The sequence below is a fragment of the Octopus sinensis genome, linkage group LG29 (assembly GCF_006345805.1).
Source record: "Octopus sinensis linkage group LG29, ASM634580v1, whole genome shotgun sequence".
Classification (NCBI taxonomy): Eukaryota; Metazoa; Mollusca; class Cephalopoda; order Octopoda; family Octopodidae; genus Octopus; species Octopus sinensis.
The window spans coordinates 9,900,165-9,927,044 of NC_043025.1; the positions used below are offsets into that span (position 1 = coordinate 9,900,165).

The 26,880-nt window shown below is 41.9% G+C and overlaps 1 protein-coding gene across 1 annotated transcript in view; it reads left to right on the plus strand.

Annotated features, from left to right (window-relative positions):
• Window positions 1-26,880, plus strand: part of LOC115226076 (pre-mRNA-processing-splicing factor 8) — a 64,084-nt gene that overhangs the window by 20,124 nt on the left and 17,080 nt on the right. Inside the window, exons 12-29 of the mRNA XM_029797050.2 lie at window positions 1,323-1,442; window positions 2,675-2,809; window positions 4,189-4,398; window positions 5,624-5,740; window positions 7,979-8,095; window positions 8,846-8,935; window positions 9,575-9,738; window positions 11,017-11,143; window positions 12,568-12,760; window positions 13,496-13,683; window positions 15,519-15,683; window positions 16,554-16,627; window positions 17,430-17,576; window positions 18,790-19,117; window positions 21,018-21,352; window positions 22,493-22,585; window positions 23,997-24,132; window positions 25,259-26,296. Of these exons, the coding sequence (XP_029652910.1) occupies window positions 1,323-1,442; window positions 2,675-2,809; window positions 4,189-4,398; window positions 5,624-5,740; window positions 7,979-8,095; window positions 8,846-8,935; window positions 9,575-9,738; window positions 11,017-11,143; window positions 12,568-12,760; window positions 13,496-13,683; window positions 15,519-15,683; window positions 16,554-16,627; window positions 17,430-17,576; window positions 18,790-19,117; window positions 21,018-21,352; window positions 22,493-22,585; window positions 23,997-24,132; window positions 25,259-26,296 (3,777 nt within the window). The remainder of the gene's footprint in view (window positions 1-1,322; window positions 1,443-2,674; window positions 2,810-4,188; window positions 4,399-5,623; window positions 5,741-7,978; window positions 8,096-8,845; window positions 8,936-9,574; window positions 9,739-11,016; window positions 11,144-12,567; window positions 12,761-13,495; window positions 13,684-15,518; window positions 15,684-16,553; window positions 16,628-17,429; window positions 17,577-18,789; window positions 19,118-21,017; window positions 21,353-22,492; window positions 22,586-23,996; window positions 24,133-25,258; window positions 26,297-26,880) is intronic.

Sequence of the window (26,880 nt, forward strand, 5' to 3'; positions counted from 1 at the left end):
TACAGTAGCAAGGATTATTATTATTATTATTATTATTATTCATTTAATGTCCGCTTTCCATGCTGGCATGGGTTGGACGGTTCAATTGGGGTCTGGGAAGCCAGAAGGCTGCACCAGGCTCCAGTCTGATCTGGCAGTGTTTCTACAGCTGGATGCCCTTCCTAAGGCCAACCACTCCGTGAGTGTAGTGGGTGCTTTTTACGTGCCACTGGCACAGGTGCCAGACGAGGCTGGCAAACGGCCACGGTCGGATGGTGCTTTTTACGTGCCACCGGCATGGAGGCCAGTCTGACGGTGCAGGCTACAGCCACGTTCGGATGGTTCTCTTACGTGCCAACGGCACTGGTATCAGATTACGATTTTGATTTTCACTTGCCTCAACAGGTCTTCACAAGTGGAGTTTTGTGTCCCAAGAAGGAAAGGAATGCATAAGTGGGCTGGCTACATCCCAGGTGTAGGCCACGGGACTATGGCCTCACTTGTCCTGCCGGGTCTTCTCACGCACAGCATACTTCCATAGGTCTCGGTCTCTAGTCATAGGGGCTGTGGATTCCAGAATCGTTAGTGTTGGTCAAAATGACTTGTGGTATTTGCTTTGATATACATAAATAAGTGCCTGTCCAACAGTGATTGCATCATCCATACTCTCAACAATACGCCCTTAAATATGGTTTCTGATTATAAATATCTTGGGTCATACATATCATCATCTGGAAAAGACTTTCTGACTAGAAAGGGTATGGCCTGGTCAGCCTGTAATGACATGCATAAGATCTGGTCATCAAATCTAAGTAGAGACTTCAAACTTGAAATCTTCAAAGCCACAGTCGAACCAATTCTACTATATGGCTCAGAAACCTGGACGTTATCAAAGAAGCTTCAGAGGCGGTTGGATGGAACCTACATTCGCCTCCTTATGAGAGCTCAAAATCTCTTGTGGAAGCGCCATCCAACCAAAATGCAAATATATGGGAAATTACCCCCTGTGTCATCTCTTGTGAAAGGTAGGAGAGTCCAGTTTGCTGGACATTGTTGTAGAGCTGAAAAAGAGGTAATTTCTACTCTTCTCCTCTGGAAGCCTTCTACTCGCGATACCAGAGGGCACACACTCTCATACCCTGATGTAATCTCCAGGGATACAGGCATCCAGCAACAGGACCTCCGTAATGCCATGATGGACCGTGAAGTCTGGCGTAGCATGGTAAATTCCATTGTCTTGACCACGGTCGAACAATGATGATGATGATGATTGATATTGTACCGTTGTTATTCATTTTTTTTATTCTTGTTTTATTAAAATAAGTTGTTTTTTTATATTTCAGGAGAGGAAAAAATCTCGTTTCGGCAATGCTTTCCATCTGTGTCGAGAAATCCTTCGTTTAACAAAACTGGTGGTGGATAGCCATGTACAGTATCGTCTTGGCAACGTTGATGCCTTCCAGGTAATGCATTTTATTATACTGGGCAAAGGTGGGGCTGTGTAATGGAAAGGGGTCCACTTCCCAACCACATAGTTCGGGTTCAGTTTGCCTACAGCACAGCACTTTGGGCAAGTGTTGTCTATTGTTTTGGGCTGACAAAAGCTTTGTGAGTGGACTTGGTAGATGGAAACTGAAAGAATCCCATCGTGCATTATTTTATCAATTATCACCTGTTTTCCATGCTGGTAGGAGTTGGATGGTTGGACAGGAGCTGGCAGGGGTCATTCTAAAAGTAAACAATCACACCCTTGAAATCTCAAAGCTTTGAGATAATGCATGATTAATTCAAAACAAGGCCAGATCCAGCCTCTTGAACCAACCCTACAATGTCATTCTAAAAATAAACAATCGCATCATTGAAATCTCAAAGCTATGAGATAATGCATGATTAATTCAAAACAAGGCCAGATCCAGCCTTTCACACCTACCCTACAATGTCATTCTAAAAATAAACAATCACATCATGGAAATCTCAAAGCTATGAGATAATGCACGATTAATTCAAAACAAGGCCAGATCCTGTCTCTCACACCTACCCTACAATGTCATTCTAAAAATAAACAATCACATCATGGAAATCTCAAAGCTAAGAGATAATGCATGATTAATTCAAAACAAGGCCAGATCCAGCCTCTCACACCTACCCTACAATGTCATTCTAAAAATAAACAATCACATCATTGAAATCTCAAAGCTATGAGATAATGCATGATTAATTGAAAACAAGGCCAGATCCAGCCTCTCACACCTACCCTACAATGTCATTCTAAAAATAAACAATCACATCATTGAAATCTCAAAGCTATGAGATAATGCATGATTAATTCAAAACAAGGCCAGATCCAGCCTCTCACACCTACCCTACAATGTCATTCTAAAAATAAACAATCACATCATTGAAATCTCAAAGCTATGAGATAATGCATGATTAATTCAAAACAAGGCCAGATCCAGCCTTTCAAACCTACCCTACAATGTCATTCTAAAAATAAACAATCGCATCATTGAAATCTCAAAGCTATGAGTTAATGTAAGCAAGCTACTTACCACACAGCCACTCCTGCGCCTATATATAGAAAATTTTTTTTACACTGTGTAATCAAAGGTCTATAATAAATCTATGAGTATAAGTCAATACACGTGTCAGATAATGCATATAAAAACCAATATCTTTCTCTGTTATTCTATTCCAGTTAGCCGATGGATTGCAATACATCTTTGCCCACGTTGGTCAACTCACTGGTATGTACCGGTACAAATACAAACTGATGCGACAGATTCGGATGTGCAAGGATTTGAAACATCTCATCTACTACAGATTCAACACAGTAAGTCGTTTCTACATACATACTATAAGTAATTTCTACATTCACGCATGTATACGTATGTACATGCGTACACTGGCTTATAGGCAGTGAATGTATGTACAAGGCCTATATGTACTATATATATATATGAAAGAATGGAGTTGAACAACGAATTAACAAAATTCCTTTATTTTCGACATATGTTTCGAAGGCTGGAATATGCAGCCTTCGAAACATATGTCGAAAATAAAGGAATTTTGTTAATTCATCGTTCAACTCCATTCTTTCATATATTTATATTTTAAAAAAAAAACATACAAATTTCCACACGAAAGCACGTAACCTCAAACGTGTCTTCTCTGATGTGAATTTGCTACCCAGGTATCGGTTAACCGAATTATCCATAACAAGATAATTCATTCAACTACTCAAATATTTATATATATATATATACACACTTACAGACACATGCACGCACACACATACATACACACATATATGTATATACATATATCTGTAGAATAATATGTGACAATTATTTGGTTGCCATCATAATAAGACTCCAAGTTTCGAATGTCAGGGTGGAAAACTGCTCTGGCATCTCATCAGTTATGGAGGCAATCAAAAAATGCTGTCATTTTCATAGCATTTTTTGTTTGCCTCGATAACTGACAAGATGCTGGAGTAGTTTTCCACCCGAACATCCAAAACTCAGATTCTTATTATGGCAACCGAATAATTGTCACATATTATATTTACAGATAAATTCCTCTATTTACATAATGTCGAGGTTTCATTCATTCTTATGTTGTCTTACCATTACTATTAATATATCTATATCTATCTCTCTCTCTCTCTATATATATATATATATCTATTTATATATATATATATATATATATATATATATATATATATATATATTTCAAAAATTTAACAGAAACACAACAAAAAAAAAAACAAACAGAAAATGGGTAGTTAATTCCTCATCAGTCAACATCCAAAAGATCATTACAATTTCATGCCTTCAATGTTGATATATATATATATATATATATGGAGGCGCAATGGCCCAATGGTTAGGGCAGCGGACTCGCGGTCGTAGGATCGCGGTCGTAGGATCGCGGTTTTGATTCCTAAACCGGGCGTTGTGAGTGTTTATTGAGCGAAAACACCTAAAAGCTCCACGAGGCTCCGGCAGGGGGTGGTGATCCCTGCCGTACTCTTTCACCACTCTTTCTTCTGTTGGCCTGCTCGCTTAGCCAGCGGGGTGGCGTCATTCAAAGGCTAAAACAATGCGAACGCATTGTGACCAGTGATGTGTAACTACATCTGATAGACTAGTCAGTCACGTGATATATATATATGCTATAAATCCTGTGTTTGTTTACTATTTTCAGGGTCCAGTTGGTAAAGGACCAGGATGTGGAATGTGGTCAGCAGGGTGGCGTGTTTGGTTGTTCTTCATGCGAGGAATAACCCCGCTGCTGGAACGCTGGCTTGGCAACTTGCTGTCCCGACAGTTCGAGGGACGACATTCAAAGGGCGTGGCCAAAACTGTGACGAAACAACGTGTGGAGAGTCACTACGATCTGGAGTTGAGGGCGGCTGTAAGTAACACTCAGCTTGAGTTTATTTGGGTTGTTTTGGCTGTGGCAGCAGTGGTGCTGGTGGTTGGGGCTAATTGATTTGTTTGTGTTTGTGGTGGTGGTGATGGTGGTGGCTGTATGGATTGTAGTGGTGATGGTGGTGGTTGTAGTGGTGGTGGTGGTGGCTGTGTGGGTTGTAGTGGTGATGGTGGTGGTGGTGGTTGTGTGGGTTGTAGTGGTGATGGTGGTAGCAGCTTTGTGGATTGTAGCGGTGGTGGTGGTGGCTGTGTGGGTTATGGTGGTGGTGGTGGTTGTGTGGGTTGTAGTGGTGATGGTGGTAGCAGCTTTGTGGATTGTGATGGTGGTGGTGGCTGTGTGGGTTGTAGTGGTGGTGGTGGTGGTTGTGTGGGTTGTAGTGGTGATGGTGGTAGCAGCTTTGTGGATTGTAGTGGTGGTGGTGGCTGTGTGGGTTGTAGTGGTGGTGGTGGTGGCTGTGTGGGTTGTAGTGGTGATGGTGGTAGCAGCTTTGTGGATTGTGATGGTGGTGGTGGCTGTGTGGGTTGTAGTGGTGGTGGTGGTGGCTGTGTGGGTTGTAGTGGTGATGGTGGTAGCAGCTTTGTGGATTGTAGTGGTGGTGGTGGCTGTGTGGGTTGTAGTGGTGGTGGTGGTGGCTGTGTGGGTTGTAGTGGTGATGGTGGTAGCAGCTTTGTGGATTGTAGTGTTGGTGGTGGCTGTGTGGGTTGTAGTGGTGATGGTGGTAGCAGCTTTGTGGATTGTGATGGTGGTGGTGGCTGTGTGGGTTGTAGTGGTGATGGTGGTAGCAGCTTTGTGGATTGTAGTGTTGGTGGTGGCTGTGTGGGTTGTAGTGGTGATGGTGGTAGCAGCTTTGTGGATTGTAGTGGTGGTGGCGATAGTGGCAGTGGTGATAGTTTTGGTGGTTCTGGTGGTAGGCATGATAGTATTGGCAGGGACAATGGTGGTGATGGTAAACTGTTGATTGTTGTGGTGCATGGTGGTAGTCATGGCGACTGGTTTATAGTGGTAAGTGTAGTAATAGTAGTAGTGGTGGCTTTAGCAGCTACGGAGATTCTTGAGGGAGGTAGATGCGTTGGTGGAGGTGTTTGAGTGTCTGTTCCGAGCGATTACGATGGTGGTGGTAGTGGTGATGGTGACCATCACGACAGCGATGATACTAATGGGTACTAATAAATTCTCTTTCTCTCCCTCCTGCCTTCCCCACCTCCAGGTCATGCACGACATCCTCGACATGATGCCAGAAGGAATCAAGCAGAACAAAGCCAGAACCATTCTGCAGCATCTCAGTGAAGCCTGGCGCTGTTGGAAGGCCAATATTCCTTGGAAGGTTTGGTTACCTTCTTTCTTATTCTTTTTCTTGTTTATATTTTATTCTGAATTATTTCCTCAAACAGCAGACTTCATAGCCAACCTTTTTTTTTATGTCTCCTGGTCAGATATCCTGTTTGTAAATCCAACCAATAGTAAAGCATTGCAGCACCATAGGGGTTCAGGTGGCTCTTTGGGCCCTAGATTGTGTCCAAGTCTCATAGCTGTAGAGCAAGATGGAGAGGACCAGAAACCTTTAGACCCGAACCATTGTCCTCCTCTTTCAGATATTGGCAGTACCAAACACCCTTTGTCCAGTGAGTCCACAACTACATCAGCACACCCAAGTCTTTTCAAGACTTCACTCTCACAGCTAATGTTAGTTAGTTAGTTAGTTGATTTTTTGGCTCAAAAAGCAAAAAAGCAAGGCCATGTAGGGGGACATGGAGTTATGTACAGGGAGGGTGTTCATGTAAAGAGTTCAGGCCACTGGTGGTCAAGGGAGACTTTGAACCGAGCGGTCGTCGGCATCTTCACCATCTCGTCCGGCAGCTTATTCCACGGATCCGCAACCCGGACGGAGAAAGCCCCTCTCCTTCGATTGAGATGAACTCGTCGCAGATAGAGCTTTGGATCAAGCTGCCAAGAGGAGTAAAATTGATCAACAACTTCAACAGAGAGACTTGTGTTGCCTGTACAGTCACGTATTAAGTTTTGTGATTTGTCTTGTATCTATGAGTTCAAAACCTGGGTCAGTTACGATACATGTATATGTACATACAGAGATATACTTATTTATGTGACTTTCTCTTGACTCATTTGTGTTAAAACTTTGAAAATTAGCCAAACCTTAATGTGTTCTTCATTTGTATAAGTAAGTTCCTTCTACGCATATAAAGGGTGAAGAGTAAAGACCCTCTTTGGTCAACAATGGCCATGGGATTACATCTGCAAAGCCCTCCCCTCAACAGACACAAGTTTATTACAGATGGTGATCCATCTGAACATTGATCGCTAACACTTTCGGCCCATCTGTCCAGGTTAGGTGTCCCTACACTCACTATCAATGGTGTTGCTGTTCCCGCTGCCTCGTTCATGGTTGAACGCACCCATCCATATCTAAGAATTGGGTTTATTACAGGTATGACCTGGCTTCTCTGACACACTAGTGTATATATATATACACACACACACACACGCACATATAATAATAATAATAATTTGAGGGAATATTATTCCTAAATTACAGGGAAAAATTCAATTTAGAAATACTAAATCAAATTTCACAAAATATAATATATAAAAATTAGAAAAAACCACTTTTATCAATTGAAAATGAACAATTAAATTACACCATCTAGAAAATTACATATAATAGAAATATTAAAATTAAAATAACAATAATATACCGATGATTAAGTAAAGTGCAAAATAATAATAAATAATAAATAAATTATTATATTATTTTGCACTTAATTATCGGTATATTATTGTTATTTTATATTTAATATTTCTATTATATGTAATTTTCTAGATGGTGTAATTTAATTGTTCATTTTGAATTGATAAAAGGTTTTTTTCTGATTTTTATATATATATATATAATATATATATATATATATATATACATACATGTGACCTTGTCTGTACCACTGGCGATTTTTTTTCCTCTGTCTTCCCTTCTCGGGATCTTTCCTTATGGTATGTTTCCGACGAAGAGCTCCACTCGAAACGTTAAACCCTCCTTCTTCCCTTCTTTCCTGAGCGTCCAATAATACTTAATTTGTTCCACGTCCTTGTTTTTTTTTGTTTTTGTTTTCTTGTTTGGATTAACTTTATATATATATATATATATATATATATATATATATGTAGGTCCCGGGTTGATTCGGGGTTAACCACAGTAAATAAGGTACTCAATACATAGCAGAGTAAAATTAATTTATTATATAGAAGGAGCTTCTACAGGACTAGAACTGTTTCATTCAAGAGAAATCTTCAGGATTTCTTCCTGAAGATTTCTCTTGAATGAAACAGTTCTAGTCCTGTAGAAGCTCCTTCTATATAATAAATTAATTTTACTCTGCTATGTATTGAGTACCTTATTTACTGTGGTTAACCCCGAATCAACCCGGGACCTACATATATATATATATAGATAAGAAAGTTGGTTTGTGAAATATATATATACATATACAAACAAACACACATGCATGCACATATTTATGTATACATTATTTGTTCTTTTGGCGACAAGGTTCCAGGCCTCCCCATTCCCATTGAAAACATGATTCTCCGATACGTGAAGGCCAAAGCGGATTGGTGGACCAACACAGCCCACTACAACAGAGAGAGAATCCGACGTGGTGCCACGGTATGTCTGTTTGTCCCTTACTATTGTCTCTCCAGCAATCTTGTTTTCATGTTTTTTTCTGTCTTTATTAGTTTACTTATTTTTCTGAGTATGTGGGAGGTTGTTTATATATATATATATATTAATTAACAATTGAGGATAAAATCTTTAAAAGAAATTATCAGTAGTCAGCGTGAAAAACCTCGTAAGAGAAAAAATCCGTAAATTCTTCCTCTTTGAAAATATTCATTTATATTATATTGAGGGTACTACTATTCGTAGATACCACACGCTAAGAGGGACCAATGCGGTCAAAACTACTAAAAATAAACAAAATTTTACCGAATGCAAAACTTCAAAACACATCATTTTAAAAAAGAATTCAGTTACATATCACATGTGATTTCGCATTTAATGCAGAATATGCATTTCATGTTCATCAGTGCAACAAACTCAAGAAATATAAGAGAAAACATAACATTACAAACTCGATAGCCAACCGTAGAAATCGTCGTAGCATGTACGAATGTTTATCCTTACATATCTATGAAAATGGCGGGCTTTTTCGCAATGCATTTCGGTAACAAATTGCCTAGTCGGAATAAAAATTCAGTATTGAACTATTCCGGTGAAAAATATAAATTAACAATTGAGGATAAAATCTTTAAAAGAAATTATCAGTAGTCAGCGTGAAAAACCTCATACACACACACACATGCACACACACATAGCATGTATGTATTGCATTTTCTAAATTTGTGTTGTTTCTAGGTTGACAAGACTGTGTGCAAGAAGAACCTTGGACGTCTCACTCGACTCTACCTGAAGGCGGAACAAGAACGACAGCACAATTACCTGAAGGTAAGACCCCATCTCAATGTTTACGTCCCCATACCTTCGGGGTTCTGCAATAAAGATTAATATGACAACTAGGCTTACAAAATATAAGTCTTGAGGTCAGTTTCTTTGACTAAAAAACCTTTGACGGCAGTGCTCCAGCATGGCCACAGTCAAATGACTGAAACCAGTAAAAGAATAAAAGAATATATATACATAGGCACAGGAGTGGCTGTGTGGTAAGTAGCTTGCTTACCAAGCACATGGTTCCGGGTTCAGTCCCACTGCGTGGCGCCTTGGGCAAGTGTCTTCTGCTATAGCTCCGGGCCGACCAATGCCTTGTGAGTGGATTTGGTAGACGGAAACTGAAAGAAGCCTGTCATATATATATATAAGTGTGTGTGTATATGTTTGTGTGTCTGTGTTTGTCCCCCTAGCATTGCTTGACAACCGATGCTGGTGTGTTTACGTCCCCGTTACTTAGCGATTTGGCAAAAGAGACCGATAGAACAAGTACTGGGCTTACAAAGAACAAGTCACAGGGGTCGATTTGCTCGACTAAAGGCGGTGCTCCAGCATGGTCACAGTCAAATGACTGAAACAATTAAAAGAAAAAAATATATATATCTGTATCTATAACTCTTGTTTGATTTTCTCCTTCAGGACGGTCCTTACATCACCGCTGAAGAAGCTGTGGCTATTTACACGACCACCGTACATTGGTTGGAGAGCCGACGCTTCTCACCAATTCCGTTCCCCCCGCTGTCCTACAAACACGACACCAAATTACTGATCCTTGCCCTGGAGAGACTGAAAGAAGCTTACAGGTAAGGAATGCAGAGAAATTGTTGAACACTCATTTGGCTGTGTGTATATATATATACACATATATATATAAGCAATAATAAATCTCTGAGTGAGATGTAAACAGTAAGTGCTCGACAACGTAAAGTATACTAGCCATCTCAATATGGCTAACCGCTAGGGGTGGGTGTTACTGTAGTTTTTTAGCCCCAGGAGATCATCGTCTCCTTTGCAAATATCATAAGGGCACAGAAATTGTGTGTAAAGCCAGCTGGAGACGATGATCTCCTGGGGCTAAAAAGCTACAGTAACACTCACCCCTAGTGGTTAGCCATATTGAGATGGCTAGTATACTATATATATATATATATATATATATATATATATATATAATAAGAGTAAATAATAGTTTCAATATTTTTTTTAGAAAAAAACAACAGTTATTTACGGGTAGATTTCGGCATGTAAATATAACCATTAACGCTTGGAACTTTTATAAAAAAAATTCAATATATATTCTTGTATATAAATAAAAGCGGCAGGCACCAGGTTGCTTAGCCACATACCGAAAAATTAGAAATAGCAGTCAAAGACTGTTTATTTCTATTTACTACAAATGAGACTCCACATACAATATTATATATATATATATATATATATATACACATATATATACAGACACACACACAGCTATATAAATCAGTATAAATATATATGTTTATGTATATTTGTGTGTATATCTATCTGTCCATATATATATATAAAATTAGAGATAAAACCACTATTAGGCAAATAAAACAGTGAAAAACATAAACCAAAACAGAAATAAAATTAATTAATATAATATACAAAATATATAAAATATAAAATTCAAAATTTAGATTATTTAAATTTAAAGTTAAAAATTTTTTTAAATTTTAAATTATGAATTTATACTTATAAATTTTTATATATATATATTTTATTATTTTTTAAAAATATATATATAACTATCAAAAAGTATTAAAAAGTTTAATATAAGATAAAAAGTATATATATATATGCAAAACCATCAGTTGTAGTAGTATAGTTTGCTGTGTGCTTAATGCAATAGTTAAGAAAAATGTAAACAAATGCCTATAGACTCTCTCTGTGGACAGAAGTGGTTGTGTAGTCATTTGTTTACATTTGTCTCATCTCTTGAATCTCACACATGTATACTGCACCAACGAAAACGTACCACTTCTAAAAGATGTCATCTCTTGTATAATTCCCATTATCCACAAGCATGCTACTTACTGTGAACCCATTTTAATTGGCAGTGTGAAGAGCCGTCTGAACCAGTCCCAGAGAGAAGAACTTGGCCTCATTGAACAGGCTTATGACAACCCTCACGAGGCCCTGTCTCGTATCAAACGTCACTTGTTGACGCAGCGAGCCTTTAAAGAGGTAACAACCATTTTTGATACTATATATATAAAATTTTAAAAAAAAACACCTTTTATCAATTTTTTTTCTAGTTTTTTTGGCTGTGTGGTAAGTAGCATGCTTACCAACCACATGGTTCCGGGTTCAGTCCCACTGCGTGGCACCTTGGGCAAGTGTCTTCTGCTATAGCCCCGGGCCGACCAATGCCTTGTGAGTGGATTTGGTAGACGGAAACTGAAAGAAGCCTGTCGTATATATGTATATGTATGTATGTGTGTGTGTTTGTGTGTCTGTGTTTGTCCCCCTAGCATTGCTTGACAACCGATGCTGGTGTGTTTATGTCCATGCCCAGGGATGTAAGGCGTTCAGAATATGGCAAATGCCTGATATGTGTGAGTGTGTGTCTGTCTTGCCAACTGTGTGCATATGCCTCTGTGTATGTGCATCTGTATGTGTTTAACCAATTGTGTGTGTACGTATGTGCATTTCGTCAGGTGAGTGTATGTATATGGACAATCATGTTTGTATGTCTGTACATGTGTCTGCCCAGCTGTGTGTATATGTGTGGCTTGTTATGATCACAGACAGAAGTTAATTAATTAACAAACTGATATATTTACTAACCATTACAAATCCTATTGTTAACTAACAACCACCATCCCCATTAACTATTATATTTACTATTATATTATATTTAAAAAGCACCATCGGAACGTGGCCGATGCCAGCACCGCCTCGACTGGCTTCTGTGCCGGTGGCACATAAAAAGCACCATCCGAACGTGGCCAATGCCAGCGCCGCCTTGGCTGGCTTCCGTGCCGGTGGCATGTTAAAAGCACCAACCAATCGTGGCCGATGCCAGACTCCCCTGGTACCTGTGCAGGTGGCACGTAAAAAGCACCCACTACACTCGCGGGGTGGTTGGCGTTAGGAAGGGCATCCATCTGTAGAAACTCTGCCAGATCAGACTGGAGCCTGGTGCAGCCCCTGGCTTCCCAGACCCCGGTCGAACCGTCCAACCTGTGCTAGCGCGGAAAACGGATGTTAAACGATGATGATGATGATGATGATGTATTATATTTACTATTCATCATCATCATCATGCTAGCATGGGTTGGACGGTTCGACCGGGGATCTGGGAAGCCAGAAGGCTGCACCAGGCTCCAGTCTTATCTGGCAATGTTTCTACAGCTGGATGCCCTTCCTAACGCCAACCACTTCGTGAGTGTAGTGGGTGCTTTTTACGTGCCACCTGCACTGGTGCCAGGCGAGGCTGGCATCGGCCATGGTCGGATTGGTGCATTTTACGTGTCACCTGCACGGAAGCCAGTCGAGGCGGCACTGGCTTCAGCCACGATTCGGATGGTGCTTTTTATTATATTATTATATATTTACTAACCATTACAAATCCTATTGTTAAATAACAACCACCCTCACCATTCCAGGTGGGTATTGAATTCATGGACCTGTACAGCCACCTGGTGCCGGTCTATGATGTGGAACCACTTGAGAAAATTACCGATGCCTACCTTGACCAATACCTCTGGTATGAAGCTGACAAACGCCGTCTCTTCCCCCAGTGGATCAAACCAGCAGATACGGAGCCTCCACCCCTTCTCGTATACAAATGGTGTCAGGGTAAGTGCTTTGTCTCTCTCTCTCCCTCTCTCTCTCTCTCTCTATATATATATATATATATACATACATAGGTGTAGGAGTAGCTGTGTGGTAAGTAGCTTGCTTACGAACCACATGGTTCCGGGTTCAGTCCCATTGCATGGCACCTTGGGCAAGTGTCTTCTACTATAGCCTCGGGCTGACCAATGCCTTGTGAGTGGATTTGGTAGACGGAAACTGAAAGAAGCCTGTCTCTCTCTACTATCTCTTTCTTCTCTCTTCTCTCTCTTTCTTCTCTCTTCCGTCTCTCCTCTCTCTCTCTCTCTCTCCTTTCTCTCTCTCTCTCTCCTCTCTCATCTCTCTCTCCTTTCTCTCACTCTCTCCTTTCTCTCTCTCTCTCTTAGCTTATCTCTATCTTACCCCCTCTCCGCCCTCTGGGTCACGCCCACTTCTTTACTTTCTCTCTTAACTTCCCTCTGTCTTGCTTCCTCCCTCTCTAACTTGCTCTTTCTCTCTCTTACCTGCTCTCTCTCTCTCTGTTAGCTTCATTCTATGTTGCTCCCTCTCTCTCTCACTTGTACTTTCTCTTGCTCTCTCTTTCTCTCTCACCTGCTCCTTCTCTGCCTCTCTCTTAGTTGCTCTTTCTCTATTAGCTGCTCTCTCTTTCTCTTAATTACTCTCTCTCTCTCTTAACCTCTCTCCCTTTCTCTATTAATTGGTCTCCATTTCTCTTCCCACCACCACCACCACCACCAGGTATCAACAACCTCCAAGATGTCTGGGACACGGCGGAAGGTGAATGCAACGTGCTACTGGAGTCTAAATTTGAGAAAATGTACGAGAAAATCGATTTGACTTTATTGAACAGACTTCTACGATTGATTGTCGATCACAACATTGCTGATTACATGACGGCCAAAAATAACGTCGTAATCAACTACAAGGTAAGGTCCCTAGGAAACGGATGAGGGTTTGATAAGGCAATGGGGATCTTTTCGGTTTGACCGGCAGTTTTTTCTAGCGGTGTCATATGAAATTGTCACCCATAATTATGACCCTAGTATCGATCTATTGCATTTCAATCTGTTTTAGGGTTAGGGGTCGGGGGAAAGGGTATCTTTTTTTTCTTCACAAATGTAAATAAACCCAATCTGTTTCTTAAATGAGGGACATATTCATATGGCACAGAATGTTTTTTTTTTTACCTCAATAGACGTCATTGATTGGTTGAAATTGCAGAAATTGAAGAAAAAAAACCATCAAATATCTTACAAACTATAGAATTTTCTCAATAAAGCCAAGAGAAAAAGATGTTTTCTAAACACATTCTACCAGTATACGAAGTTTAAAAGTGTTTAGTTACGTGGAAATTATGTTAAAAACTGCCGTTCAAACCGATAAGATCCGGCACTGGGTTGGCAACCTTCTGCACTGCACCCTAGTCTGTGTGTGGGTGTGTGTGTACGCTTGATTCCAGGTTCAGTTCCACTGCATGGTACCTTGGGCAAATTCCTTCTACTATAGCCTTGGGCTGACCAAAGCCTTGGAGTTGATTTGTTAGATGGAAACTGAAAGAAGCCCATTGTATACATGTGTTTGTGTTTGTCTGCCCCCCCCCCCACCACTGCTTGACAACCGGTGTTGGTTTGTTTATGTTGCTGTAACTTTGTGATTCAGCAAAGAGACCAACAGGATAAGGCTTAAAAAGCTAAGTGCTGGGGTTGTTTCATTCGACTAAAAATTTGAAGGTTGTGCTCCAGCATGACCGCTAACTTCTGAAATAAGTTAAAAAAGGAAAGATATATATATGTACCCCTCCCCTCTCAAGATTTTTGTCTTGCAGTTACTTGGTGACCCTGTCAATATATAGGTGCCATTTAAAAAGTTTCCAGTCCACACTGTAAAATGACATTTGGGAGGGCATCCTGCTGTAAAAACCTTGCCACAACTGACCTCACCTGTGCTGGTGCCATGTAAAAAGCACTAAGTCCACTCTGCTGGGCGGTTGGTGTTAGGAATGGCATCCAGCTGTAAAAATCCTACCAAAACAGTCACAGAAACCTGGTGCAGGCTTCTGCTTGGCCGGCTCCTGTCAGACTGTCCCACCCATGTGCTACTTGGTCCAGGAATCGAACTTAAGATCCTGGGACTGTGACCTAACCACTAGGTCACATGCCTATATATGTATGTATGAAAGGCGGCGTGCTGGCAGATATGTTAGTGCGCCAGGCGAAATGCTTAACGGTATTTCGTCTGTCGTTATGTTCTGAGTTCAAATTCCGCCGAGGTCGACATTGCCTTTCATCCTTTCGGGGTCGATTAAATAAAGTACCAGTTACGCACTGGGGTCGATGTAATTGACTTAATCCCTTTGTCTGTCCTTGTTTGTCCCCTCTACGTTTAGCCCCTTGTGGGTAATAAAGAAATAGGTATTTCGTCTGTCGCTACGTTCTGAGTTCAAATTCCGTCGAGGTCAACTTTGCCTTTCATCCTTTCGGGGTCGATAAATTAAGTACCAGTTACGCACTGGGTTCGTTGTAATCGACTTAATACGTATGTCTGTCCTTGTTTATCCCCTCTGTGTTTAGCTCCTTGTGGGCAATAAAGAAATATATATGTATGTATGTGTGTGAAGTTGGTTGAGCAACTCTCTGTACCACCTGTTTCTTATAGACAAATGAGAGCCTACAACAGCAATATCAACAACAACAATATGATGTATTCTTTATGATTCTAATCTTCGTGTATCTCTCTTTATCTCTCTCTCTTTCTTTTTCAGGACATGAACCACACAAATTCGTACGGCATCATCCGAGGCTTGCAGTTCTCCTCATTCATTGTCCAGTTCTATGGACTGGTCATGGACCTGCTTGTGCTGGGCCTGCACCGTGCCAGCGAGATGGCCGGACCCCCACAGATGCCAAATGACTTCCTTACATATCAGGTGACTGACTCTCTAGCTCTTTTATTCTACCTCTCTGCCTGCCCCCTATTACTATTTCCACCACCACCACCACTGTTACTACTAACTTTCTCCTCATCCCTTCACCCCCCCTCCTCTGTACTTTCTCCCTCTTCCTCATCACCTTCTTTACACCCTCTATTTTTCTCTGCATCTCATCTTCCTCTGTCCCTCCCACCGCTTCTGCTTTTCTCTCCTTTTCCTTTTCCTCTTTTACCTCTTCTGCTTTTTACCCCTCCTTCCTTCTATTTCTCTTCCTCTGTCCCTCCCACTTCTGTTTTTTTGCTCCTGCCTTCCCTCTGCATCTCCTCTTCCTCTGTCTCACCTCCACCTTTTTGCTCCTCCCTTCTGCATCTCCTCTTCCTCTGTCCCTCCACTTCTGCTTTGTTCCTCCTGCCTTCCCTCTACATCTCCTCTTCCTCTGTCTGTCTCATCTCCACTTCTGCCTTTTTACTCTTCCCTCCCTTCTGCATCTCCTCTTCCTATGTCCCTCCCACTTCTGCTTTTTTCCCCTGCCTTCCTTCTACATTTCCTCTTCCTCTGTCTGTCTCACCTCCACTTCTGCCTTTTTACTCCTCCCTCCCTTCTGCATCTCCTCTTCCTCTGTCCCTCCCACTTCTGCTTTGTTCCCCCTGCCTTCCTTCTACATCTCCTCTTCCTCTGTCTATCTCACCTCCACTTCTGCCTTTTTACTCCTCCCTCCCTTCTGCATCTCTTCTTCCTCTGTCCCACACCACCACCACAGTGACAACAACTACAATCCTGTTAACTAAAAGATTAGAGAAATGGTCAAGTTTTTGACCCTTGTCCCTGCAGTGTTAATATATATATATTTCTTTGTCTTTTATTTAGGATGTGACTACAGAGACTGCCCATCCAATAAGACTGTTCTGTCGTTATATTGACAGGATCCATATATTCTTCAGGTAAGTACCTGCAGACGGGGAGATATCTGTGTTTCTGTCTAGTTGTTTAGAGATAAATTCAACGCTGTACACAGTCCACCTAGCTGTATAAAGGCACCACGGTCAGTGTTGTACACTGTGCATCTGACTGTAAAAAGGTACCGACTTTATGTAAATAAACCCAATCTGTTTCTTAAATGAGGGACATATTCATCATCATCATCATCATCATCATCGTTTAGCGTCCGTTTTCCATGCTAGCATGGGTTGGACGGTTCAACTGGGGTCTGTGAAGCCGGAAGGCTGCATCAGGCCCAGTCAGATCTGGCAGTGTTTCTATGGCTGGATGCCCTTCCTAACGCCAACCACTCTGTGAGTGTAGTGGGTGCTTTTTACGTGCCACCCGCACAGGTGCCAGACAGAGCTGACGGCACAGAATGTTTTTTTTACCTCAATAGACATCATTGATTGGTTGAAATTGCAGAAATAGAAGAAGAAAAAAAACAACAAATATCTTACAAACCATAGAATTTTCTCAATAAAGCCAAGAGAAAAAAAATGTTTTATTTTGACGCATTCTACCAGTTTACGAAGTTTAAAAGTGTTTAGTTACGTGGAAATTATCTTAAAAAACTGCCGGTCAAACCGAAAAGATCCCAAAAAATAACAAATACGAAGAGCTTATGGTGAAGTGTTATTCTACTCGTGTGTGATTTTTGTGCTGCATATGTGCACGTGTATGCACATATGCACTTACTGTCTATTTTTGTCTGTCTGTCTCTGTCTCTCTCTTTCTTTCACTGTCATTGTTATTTTTATATAGGTTCACTGCAGAGGAAGCTAGGGACCTCATCCAGCGCTACCTCACTGAACACCCCGACCCCAACAACGAAAACATTGTCGGTTACAACAATAAGAAGTGTTGGCCACGGGATTCTCGGATGAGACTGATGAAACACGATGTCAACTTGTGAGTATCTTCTCTGTGATTGTTGTAGGTGGCGCTAGTGGTTGCTGTTGTGTGTGTGTGTGTATGATGACAGTGCCATCTGTGTGTATGTATGTGTGAGTGTGTCTGTATATGCATATGTGTGTGTGTACGTATGTGAGTATGAGTATATTCATAGGCGCAGGAGTGGCCGTGTGGTAAGTAGCTTGCCTACCAACCACATGGTTCCGGGTTCAGTCCCACTGCGTGGCACCTTGGGCAAGTGTCTTCTGCTATAGCCTCGGGCCGACCAAAACCTTGTGAGTGGATTTGGTAGACGGGAACTGAACGAAGCCCGTCGTATATATGTATACATATATGTGTGTATATGTGTTTGTGTGTGTTTGTGTATCTGCGTTTGTTCCCCCAACATCACTTGACAACCGATGCTGGTGTGTTTACGTCCCCGTAACTAAGCGCTTCGGCAAAAGAGACCGATAAAATAAGTACTAGGCTTACAAAGAATAAGTCCTGGAGTTGATTTGCTCGACTAAAGGCGGTGCTCCAGCATGGCCGCAGTCACATGACTGAAACGAGTAAAAAGTAAAAGTAAGTAAAATATAACTGTGTGAGTGTGTGTGTGTGTGTGAAGGCTCATGGCAGCGTGTTGTGTTCTTGAGCAAGACACTTCATTTCATGTTGCTCCAATCCCCCTTTTGATCAGTAAGGAGTGTTGGCCTGCTTGCTTAGCCAGTGGGGTGATGTCATTCAAAAGATAATACAATGCAAAGTGCATTGTGCCCAGTGATGTACCGACCACATCGTTGCGGGTTCAGTCCCACTGCGTGGAACCTTGGGCAAGTGTCTTCTGCTATAGCCTCGGGCCGACCAAAGCCTTGTGAGTGGATTTGGTATATATATATATATATATATGTGTTTGTGCATCTGTGTTTGTCCCATCCAACATCGCTTGAGAACCGATGCTGGTGTGTTTATGTCCCCATCACTTAGCGGTTTGGCAAAAGAGACCGATAGAATAAGTACTGGGCTTACAAAGAATAAGTCCCGGGATCGAGTTGCTCGATTAAAAGCGGGGCTCCAGCATGGCCGCAGTCAAATGACTGAAACAAGTAAAAGAGTAAAAGAGTCATATGATCATGTGATGTGTGTGTGTGTGACTATTCTCCAAGAATCTGTTTGATTTGCTCTTGGTGGGGGCATATTTTCCTCCCCCACCCTCTCGATTTCATTTTAGGGGTCGAGCTGTGTTTTGGGACATCAAGAACCGACTGCCGCGCTCCGTCACCACCATCCAGTGGGACAACAGCTTCGTGTCAGTCTACAGCAAGGACAACCCGAACCTACTGTTCAACATGTCGGGCTTCGAATGTCGCATCCTGCCCAAGTGCCGCACCACCCATGAGGAGTTCACCCACCGCGATGGCGTGTGGAACCTGCAAAACGAAGTGACCAAAGAGAGGACGGCACAGTGCTTTTTGCGCGTCGACGAGGAGTCGATGAACCGCTTCCACAATCGTGTCCGCCAGATTCTGATGGCTTCAGGCTCAACCACTTTCACCAAGGTATGTGTGTCCTTGTTTGTCCCCTCTGTGTTTAGCCCCTTGTGGGTAGTAAAGAAATAGGTATTTCGTTTGCTGTTACTTTCTGAGTTCAAATTCCGCCGAGGTCGACTTTGCCTTTCATCCTTTTGGGGTCGATTAAATAAGTACCAGTTACGCACTGGGGTTGATATATTCGACTTAATCCATTTGTCTGTCCTTGTTTGTCCCCTCTGTGTTTAGCCCCTTGTGGGTAGTAAAGAAATAGGTATTTCGTCTGCCGCTACGTTCTGAGTTCAAATTCCGCCGAGGTCGGCTTTGCTTTTCATCAATAAAATAAGTACCAGTTGAGTACTGGGGTCGATGTAATCGACTAGCCCTCTCCCCTAAAATTTTAGAGCATTTGCCTATAGTAAGGGGTTAAAGCAGCAAGCTGGCAAAACCATTAGCATGCTGGGTGAAATGGTTAGCGATATTTTGTCAGTCGCTATGTTCTGAGTTCAAATTCCACCATGATCGACTTTGCCTTTCATCCTTTAGGGGTCGATAAATTAAGTACTAGTTGAATCGAAATCGATCAACATCAATGGAAATTGCAGCTGTTATACCAATGCCAGTGGTACGTAAAAGAACCATCCGAACGTGGCCGTTGCCAGTGCCGACCCGGCTGGCCTCATGCCGGTGGCACATAAAAAGCACCATCCAATTGTGGCCATTGCCAGCCTCGCCTGGCCCCCGTGCCGGTGGCACATAAAAAGCACCATCCGATCGTGGCCGTTTGCCAGCCTCGTCTGGCACCTGTGCTGGTGGCACGTAAAAGGCACCCACTACACTCATGGAGTGGTTGGCATTAGGAAGGGCATCCAGCTGTAGAAACTCTGCCAGATCAGACTGGGCCTGGTGCAGCCTTCTGGCTTCCCAGACCCCAGTTGAACCGTCCAACCCATGCTAGCATGGAAAGCGGATGCTAAACGAAGATGATGATGATGATGATGATGATGAATGTAATTGATTCATCCTCTCCCAGAAAATGGCTGCCCTTGTAAAAATTTCAAACCATTATTACAGGGGTTGTCATCGGTCTTTACGTTCCAGGTTCAAATTCCATTGAAGTGAACTCTGCCCTTCATGCTATGGGGTTGATAAAATAAGTACCAGTTGAACACAGTGGGGCGGATCAATGCAATCAACTTTCCTGCTACTTTGAAATTACTGGCCTTGTGCCAAAATTTGAAACCATTATAATTGGGGGCTGTCATTTTGTACTAGGCTGGGTGAAGGTCATGTATAGATTACAACTCACCCAGCACACTCTGCAAATTGGTTGGCATTAGGAAGAGCATCCAGCTGTGAAAAACCACACCGTTACAGACTTCACTAGTGCTAGTGCCACATAAAAAGCACCCAGTACACTCTGTGAAGTGGTTGGTGTTAGGAAGGGCACCCATCTGTAGAAACCATGCCTTAACCCTTTAGTGTTCGCATTATCCTACCAAAATTAATGCTTTTTCATCCATATTGCCTAGAACTAATCAGGCATTATCTTGTAGCTTTGAGATTTTGATGAGGTAGCTGTTCATTTTCGAGATGATATTGTAGGATTGGTGTGAGAGACCAGATCTGGCTAGTTTGAACATAAAACAGGCAGAATACTTTTGGCCGGTTTAAATGCTAAAGGGTTAACAGACAGCTGGAGTCTGGACTGCTTCCTGCTAGCCAGCTCCATGCCAACTCGTCCAACCTGTCAACTCGCCCAACCCGTCAACTCGCCCAACCCGGCAACTCGTCCAACCCGTCAACTCGCCCAACCCGTCAACCCATCCAACATGTCAACCCGTCAGCATGAAAAGTAGATGTTAAATGATAATGATGATGATGATTGTTAATCGTAACATCTTTCTCTTGCTCTTCTTCTGCCCTACAGATCGTCAACAAATGGAACACGGCCCTAATCGGTCTGATGACCTACTTCCGTGAGGCTGTCGTCAACACCCAGGAGCTACTCGACCTGCTGGTCAAGTGCGAGAACAAAATCCAGACCCGTATCAAGATCGGCCTCAACTCCAAGATGCCCAGCCGTTTCCCGCCGGTCGTCTTCTACACACCGAAAGAACTGGGCGGTCTTGGAATGTTATCCATGGGCCACGTCCTCATTCCACAGTCAGATTTACGCTGGTCGAAGCAGACGGATGTTGGAATCACCCATTTCAGATCGGGTATGAGCCATGATGAGGACCAGCTCATCCCTAACTTGTACAGGTATCTCTTTGTTTTTTTATTATCCCTCTTTCCTCCCTCGTCTTCTCGTTTTCTCTACGCCTAGTAGTTATTCTTGACAACCACGAGGTTCTGGGTTTGTGGCACATAAAAAACACCATCCGATCGTGGCCGTTTGCCAGACTCGTCTGGCACGTAAAGAGCACCCACTACACTCAAGGGCACCCATCTGTAGAAACCATGCCACGGGTACGGAAGCCAGTTGGCTGCTCTGGCAACGATTCACATACATACAATTATATAGTGTATATATGTGCAGCTGTCACAATGTAGACTCGAACCCAGAACCTCGTGGTTGTCAAGCAAACTTATTGACCATTTGACTACATTGTCTTCACAATGTCTTCTTCTATATATTGTCCTGTTCGCTGTACTCCTTTATATATAATATCCTATACTCTCAGCATATTCTTCTGTATAACGCCTCACTATATAGTACTCACTATACACTCTTCTGTAGTCATATCATGTACTCTGTACTCTTCTGAAGAATGTGATGTACTCCTTATATACTCTACAATACAAAGTCCCATACTCTCAATATTCTGTTTTATATAATGCTTTGTACTCCATGTCCTGTTCTTTATAATGCCCTGTACTCTACCTTGTTTTATGCAGTACCTTGTACTCCATGTCCTGTTCTTTATAATGCCCTGTACTCTACCTTGTTTTATGCAGTACCTTGTACTCCATGTCCTGTTCTTTATAATGCCCTATACTCTTATAGGATGTCTTGTACTCTACCTTCTGTTTTATGCAGTGCCCTGTACTCCATGTCCTGTTCTTTATAATGCCTTGTACTCTTATAGGATGTCCTGTACTCTACCTTCTGTTTTATGCAGTGCCCTGTACTCCATGTCCTGTTCTTTATAATGCCCTCTGCTCTGTGCTTTTCTGTAAGATGTACTCCTCATTCCATTTAATATCATGCTTAGTACTCCATGTCTTGTTTTATATAAGGCCCTGTACTCCTCATTCTATTTAATATCATGCTTTGTACTCTCTATGTACTCTTCCAAATAAGGTCCTATACTGTCTCTGCCCTTCTTCTAAATAATGTTTACCACTCTGTATGTTCAGTTCACTCACAATATCATGTACTCTAAATGTACTCTTCTTCAGATACATCATGCCATGGGAGAGTGAATTCATTGATTCTCAGAGAGTATGGGCTGAGTACGCCCTCAAAAGACAAGAAGCTAATGCACAAAACAGGTTGGTCTTCTTCCTTACAACTCTCCCCGATACTCCTGTGTGCCTGGAACATCCATTTCAGTTGTGTGTTTGTGTGTGCTTCCTTGGAGGGTGTGTGTATACACTGTTCACAGGTGTATATGTAGGTGTGTGAGCATGTGTATATTTGCATATACAGGTGTGCTTCGACTTGCGTCGTTAATTGGTTGTAAGGCCCACAACCGTGATTCAGAAAATGACATAACATGGAAAAGCAGTTTTTTTAAACTTTATTAGCTTATATTTGTTTTAGTAAATGGTTTTTTCATATTTTCACATGTATTTTGTATGATTTTGACACTTTGGTATTGGTTTCAAATTTTTGCCACAAGGGCAGTTTAGAGGAGGGGATTAAGTCAATTACATGCCCAACATACTAACGTTTCTGCCAGCTCACTGCCTTAATAATAATAATAATAATAATAATAATAATAATAATAGGCGCAGGAGTGGCTGTGTGGTAAGTAGCTTGTTTACCAACCACATGGTTCCGGGTTCAGTCCCACTGCATGGATTCTTGGGCAAGTGTCTTCTGCTATAGCCTCGGGCCGACCAATGCCTTGTGAATGGATTTGGTAGACGGAAACTGAAAGAAGCCTGTCGTATATATATATATATATATATATGTGTGTGTGTGTGTGTATATGTTTGTGTGCCTGTGTTTGTCCCCCTAGCATTGCTTGACAACCGATGCCTGTGTGTTTACGTCCCCATCACTTAGCAGTTCGGCAAAAGAGACCGATAGAATAAGTACTGGGCTTACAAAAGAATAAGTCCCAGGGTCGATTTGCTCGACTAAAGGCGGTGCTCCAGCATGGCCACAGTCAAATGACTGAAACACGTAAAAGAGTAAATAATAATAATAAGTGGCATGTAAAAAAACACCCACTACATTCTTGGAGTGGTTGGCATTAGGAAGGGCATCCCCCTGGCTCAGTAGTTTTCAACCAGGGTTCCGCCAGTACGGTCCAGGTGTTCCGCAAGAAGTTACAAAACTGCTAAAATCGGCAGTAATTTTTAATTCTCCTGTGCAGATATATGTGCATAAGACAATTAAATTATTGCACAGGGGTTCCTCGAGCCAGTGGAATGGTTCCTTGGGGTTCCGCTCCAGCAAAAATGTTGAAAAGCACTGCCCTAGCTTGCCAGTGTTCTGTCAAACTGTCCAACCCATCCCAGCATGGAAAGCGGATGTTAAACATTGATGGTGGTGGTGATGAATTTCTTTAAAGAAAAATCTTAATTAAACTGACAGAGACATGACTTGAAACGACACAAGTTGAAGTATGCCTGTGTTAGTGTGCATGTATGTGTGTGTGTGTGTAAATATGTATGTGTGTGTTTTGTGAATATATATATGCATCTATTTCTACTCTACTTCTGTGCTGTGCAGGAGACTGACACTGGAAGATTTGGAAGACAGTTGGGATCGTGGTATACCTCGTATCAACACCCTGTTCCAGAAGGACCGACACACCCTGGCCTATGACAAGGGCTGGCGTGTCAGGACGGAGTTCAAACAGTACCAGGTAATTTCTGGGTTTAGGTAACCTCTACGGAGCAATGTGCTTATACCTATCTACCTACTTATATACATACATACATATATGTTGTTGTTTTTTGTTCAGTTATAATGGCAATCCAAAGGCTTTGTTAACCCTTTCGTTATCATATTTCTGTTGAGATGCTCTGTATTTCTTTCAATTAATTTGAGATTAAGTATAACAAAGAATTTAGTAAAATAACTTAGTTATAATTAAGCTAGTGTTAGGAACATAAATTGTGACTAAGGTTTGGTGGAAGATTTTAATTCAAAACTTATGAAAACAAGATATTTTACCACAGAGCCAGAGGTGATTCCAGCCAGGTTGGTATCAAAAGGGTTAAAAATATCATGGTGACTTTAACCCTTTTGTTACTGTATTTAGAGATGCTCTGTGTTTCGTTCAATTTATTTTAAATATAACAAAGAATTTAGTAAAATAACTTAGTTATCATTAAGCTAGTGTTAGGAACATAAATTGTGACTAAGATTTGGTGGAAGATTTTAATTCAGAACTTACGTAAACAAGACATTTGTATTACAGAACCAGAGGTGGTAATAAAACACAATATTACACATGTAATAAAACGCAAAAAAATAAACGTGCGACTGAGTTGATAGCAGATTTACATCTGTCTTTATAAGCATGTAAAGAAGACGTTGTTGTAGGAATGTACGCAGCATGTGTACTACAGCAGTAACATGCATAGTTTCAATACTGATATTGAAAGGCAGGGACATTATGCCTACCTTTATCTATAAAAAATTTTTAATATTTTGCATTTTATGCATAGTAATTAGAGTAACTTCATAATTTTATTGAATTAGGTGCATTTTTTGCCATGAAAGGAAATGTTGCTATTGATCTATTGTATCCAAGGTAGGCACTGCCTACCTTGCCTACCTAGACAGCATGCCCCTGGGTAGTAGTTGTTTGTACTGTAGTAGCAGTGTTTGCTTGTTGTATGTTATATGCTTGTTATATTCCACCTTCTGTTTCTCATTTATCGTATATATATATATATATATATATATATATATATAATATATATATATCTGATAGTTGTTGTTATATACATTACTGATTGCTGTTGTTGTTGTTGTAATTTCAGGTGTTAAAACAGAACCCATTCTGGTGGACCCATCAGAGGCATGATGGGAAACTGTGGAACCTGAACAACTACCGAACAGACATGATCCAGGCCCTTGGTGGCGTCGAGGGCATCTTGGAACACACTCTATTCAAAGGAACATACTTTCCCACCTGGGAAGGTCTTTTCTGGGAAAAGGCCAGCGGATTTGAAGAATCAATGAAATACAAGAAACTGACCAATGCCCAGCGATCTGGTTTGAACCAGATCCCTAATCGGCGCTTCACCCTGTGGTGGTCACCAACAATCAACAGAGCCAACGTCTACGTTGGTTTCCAAGTCCAGCTTGACTTGACTGGTATTTTTATGCACGGCAAAATCCCAACCCTGAAAATCTCCTTGATCCAGATTTTCCGTGCCCATTTATGGCAGAAGATCCACGAGAGCGTCGTGATGGATCTGTGCCAAGTGTTTGACCAGGAACTGGACGCTCTGGAAATCGAGACGGTCCAGAAAGAAACCATTCATCCCCGTAAGTCGTACAAAATGAACAGCTCCTGCGCCGACATCCTACTCTTTGCCACCTACAAATGGAATGTCTCACGGCCATCACTACTCGCCGATTCCAAGGACGTCATGGACAATGCCAACACCCAAAAGTACTGGATTGACGTCCAACTCCGATGGGGCGACTACGACTCGCACGACATTGAGAGGTACGCTCGGGCCAAGTTTCTGGACTACACCACTGACAACATGAGCATTTACCCCAGTCCTACCGGTGTGCTCATCGCCATAGACCTTGCCTATAATCTCCACAGTGCCTATGGTAACTGGTTCCCCGGCTGCAAACCCCTCATTCAACAGGCAATGGCCAAAATCATGAAGGCCAACCCTGCCCTGTATGTGTTGCGGGAGCGCATCCGTAAAGGTTTGCAGCTGTACTCTTCTGAACCTACTGAGCCCTACCTCAGCTCCCAGAACTATGGTGAGCTTTTCTCCAACCAGATAATTTGGTTTGTTGATGACACCAATGTCTACAGAGTGACGATACACAAGGTAGGTGACACCTCCGCATTTTTTTAATTACTTGTTTTAACTCTTTAGCATTCAGATAAATCCGTCAAATCATCATCATCATCATCGTTTAACGTCCGTTTTCCGTGCTAGCATGGGTTGGACGGTTTGACCTGGGTCTGGGAAGCCAGGAGGCTGCATCGGGCTCCAGTCTGATCTAGCAGTGTTTCTACAGCTGGATGCCCCTCCTAACGCCAACCACTCTGTGAGTGTAGTGGGTGCTTTTTACGTGCCACTGGCACAGGTGCCAGGCGAAGCTGGCAACGGCCACAATTGGTTGGTGCTTTTTACGTGCCACCAGCACAGGGTTCACAACTACATTTTCCATTGATTTTTGATCTTAATGTACTTCATTCAGAGATTTATTATCGCTTGCATACAGTTTTTTGAGATCAGTGACGAAAAGTTACTGGAAAAATGATATAAGGATTTGCACTGGGACCCCCTTTCATTGAAAACCGGTGATTGTCGTACGCCGACGACAGGTCAATACCTAGAAACTGCAGTCCGTGCGTATCACTTAGGTCGACGAGGGAAGGACGAACTCCTTTTGCAAATACCAATAG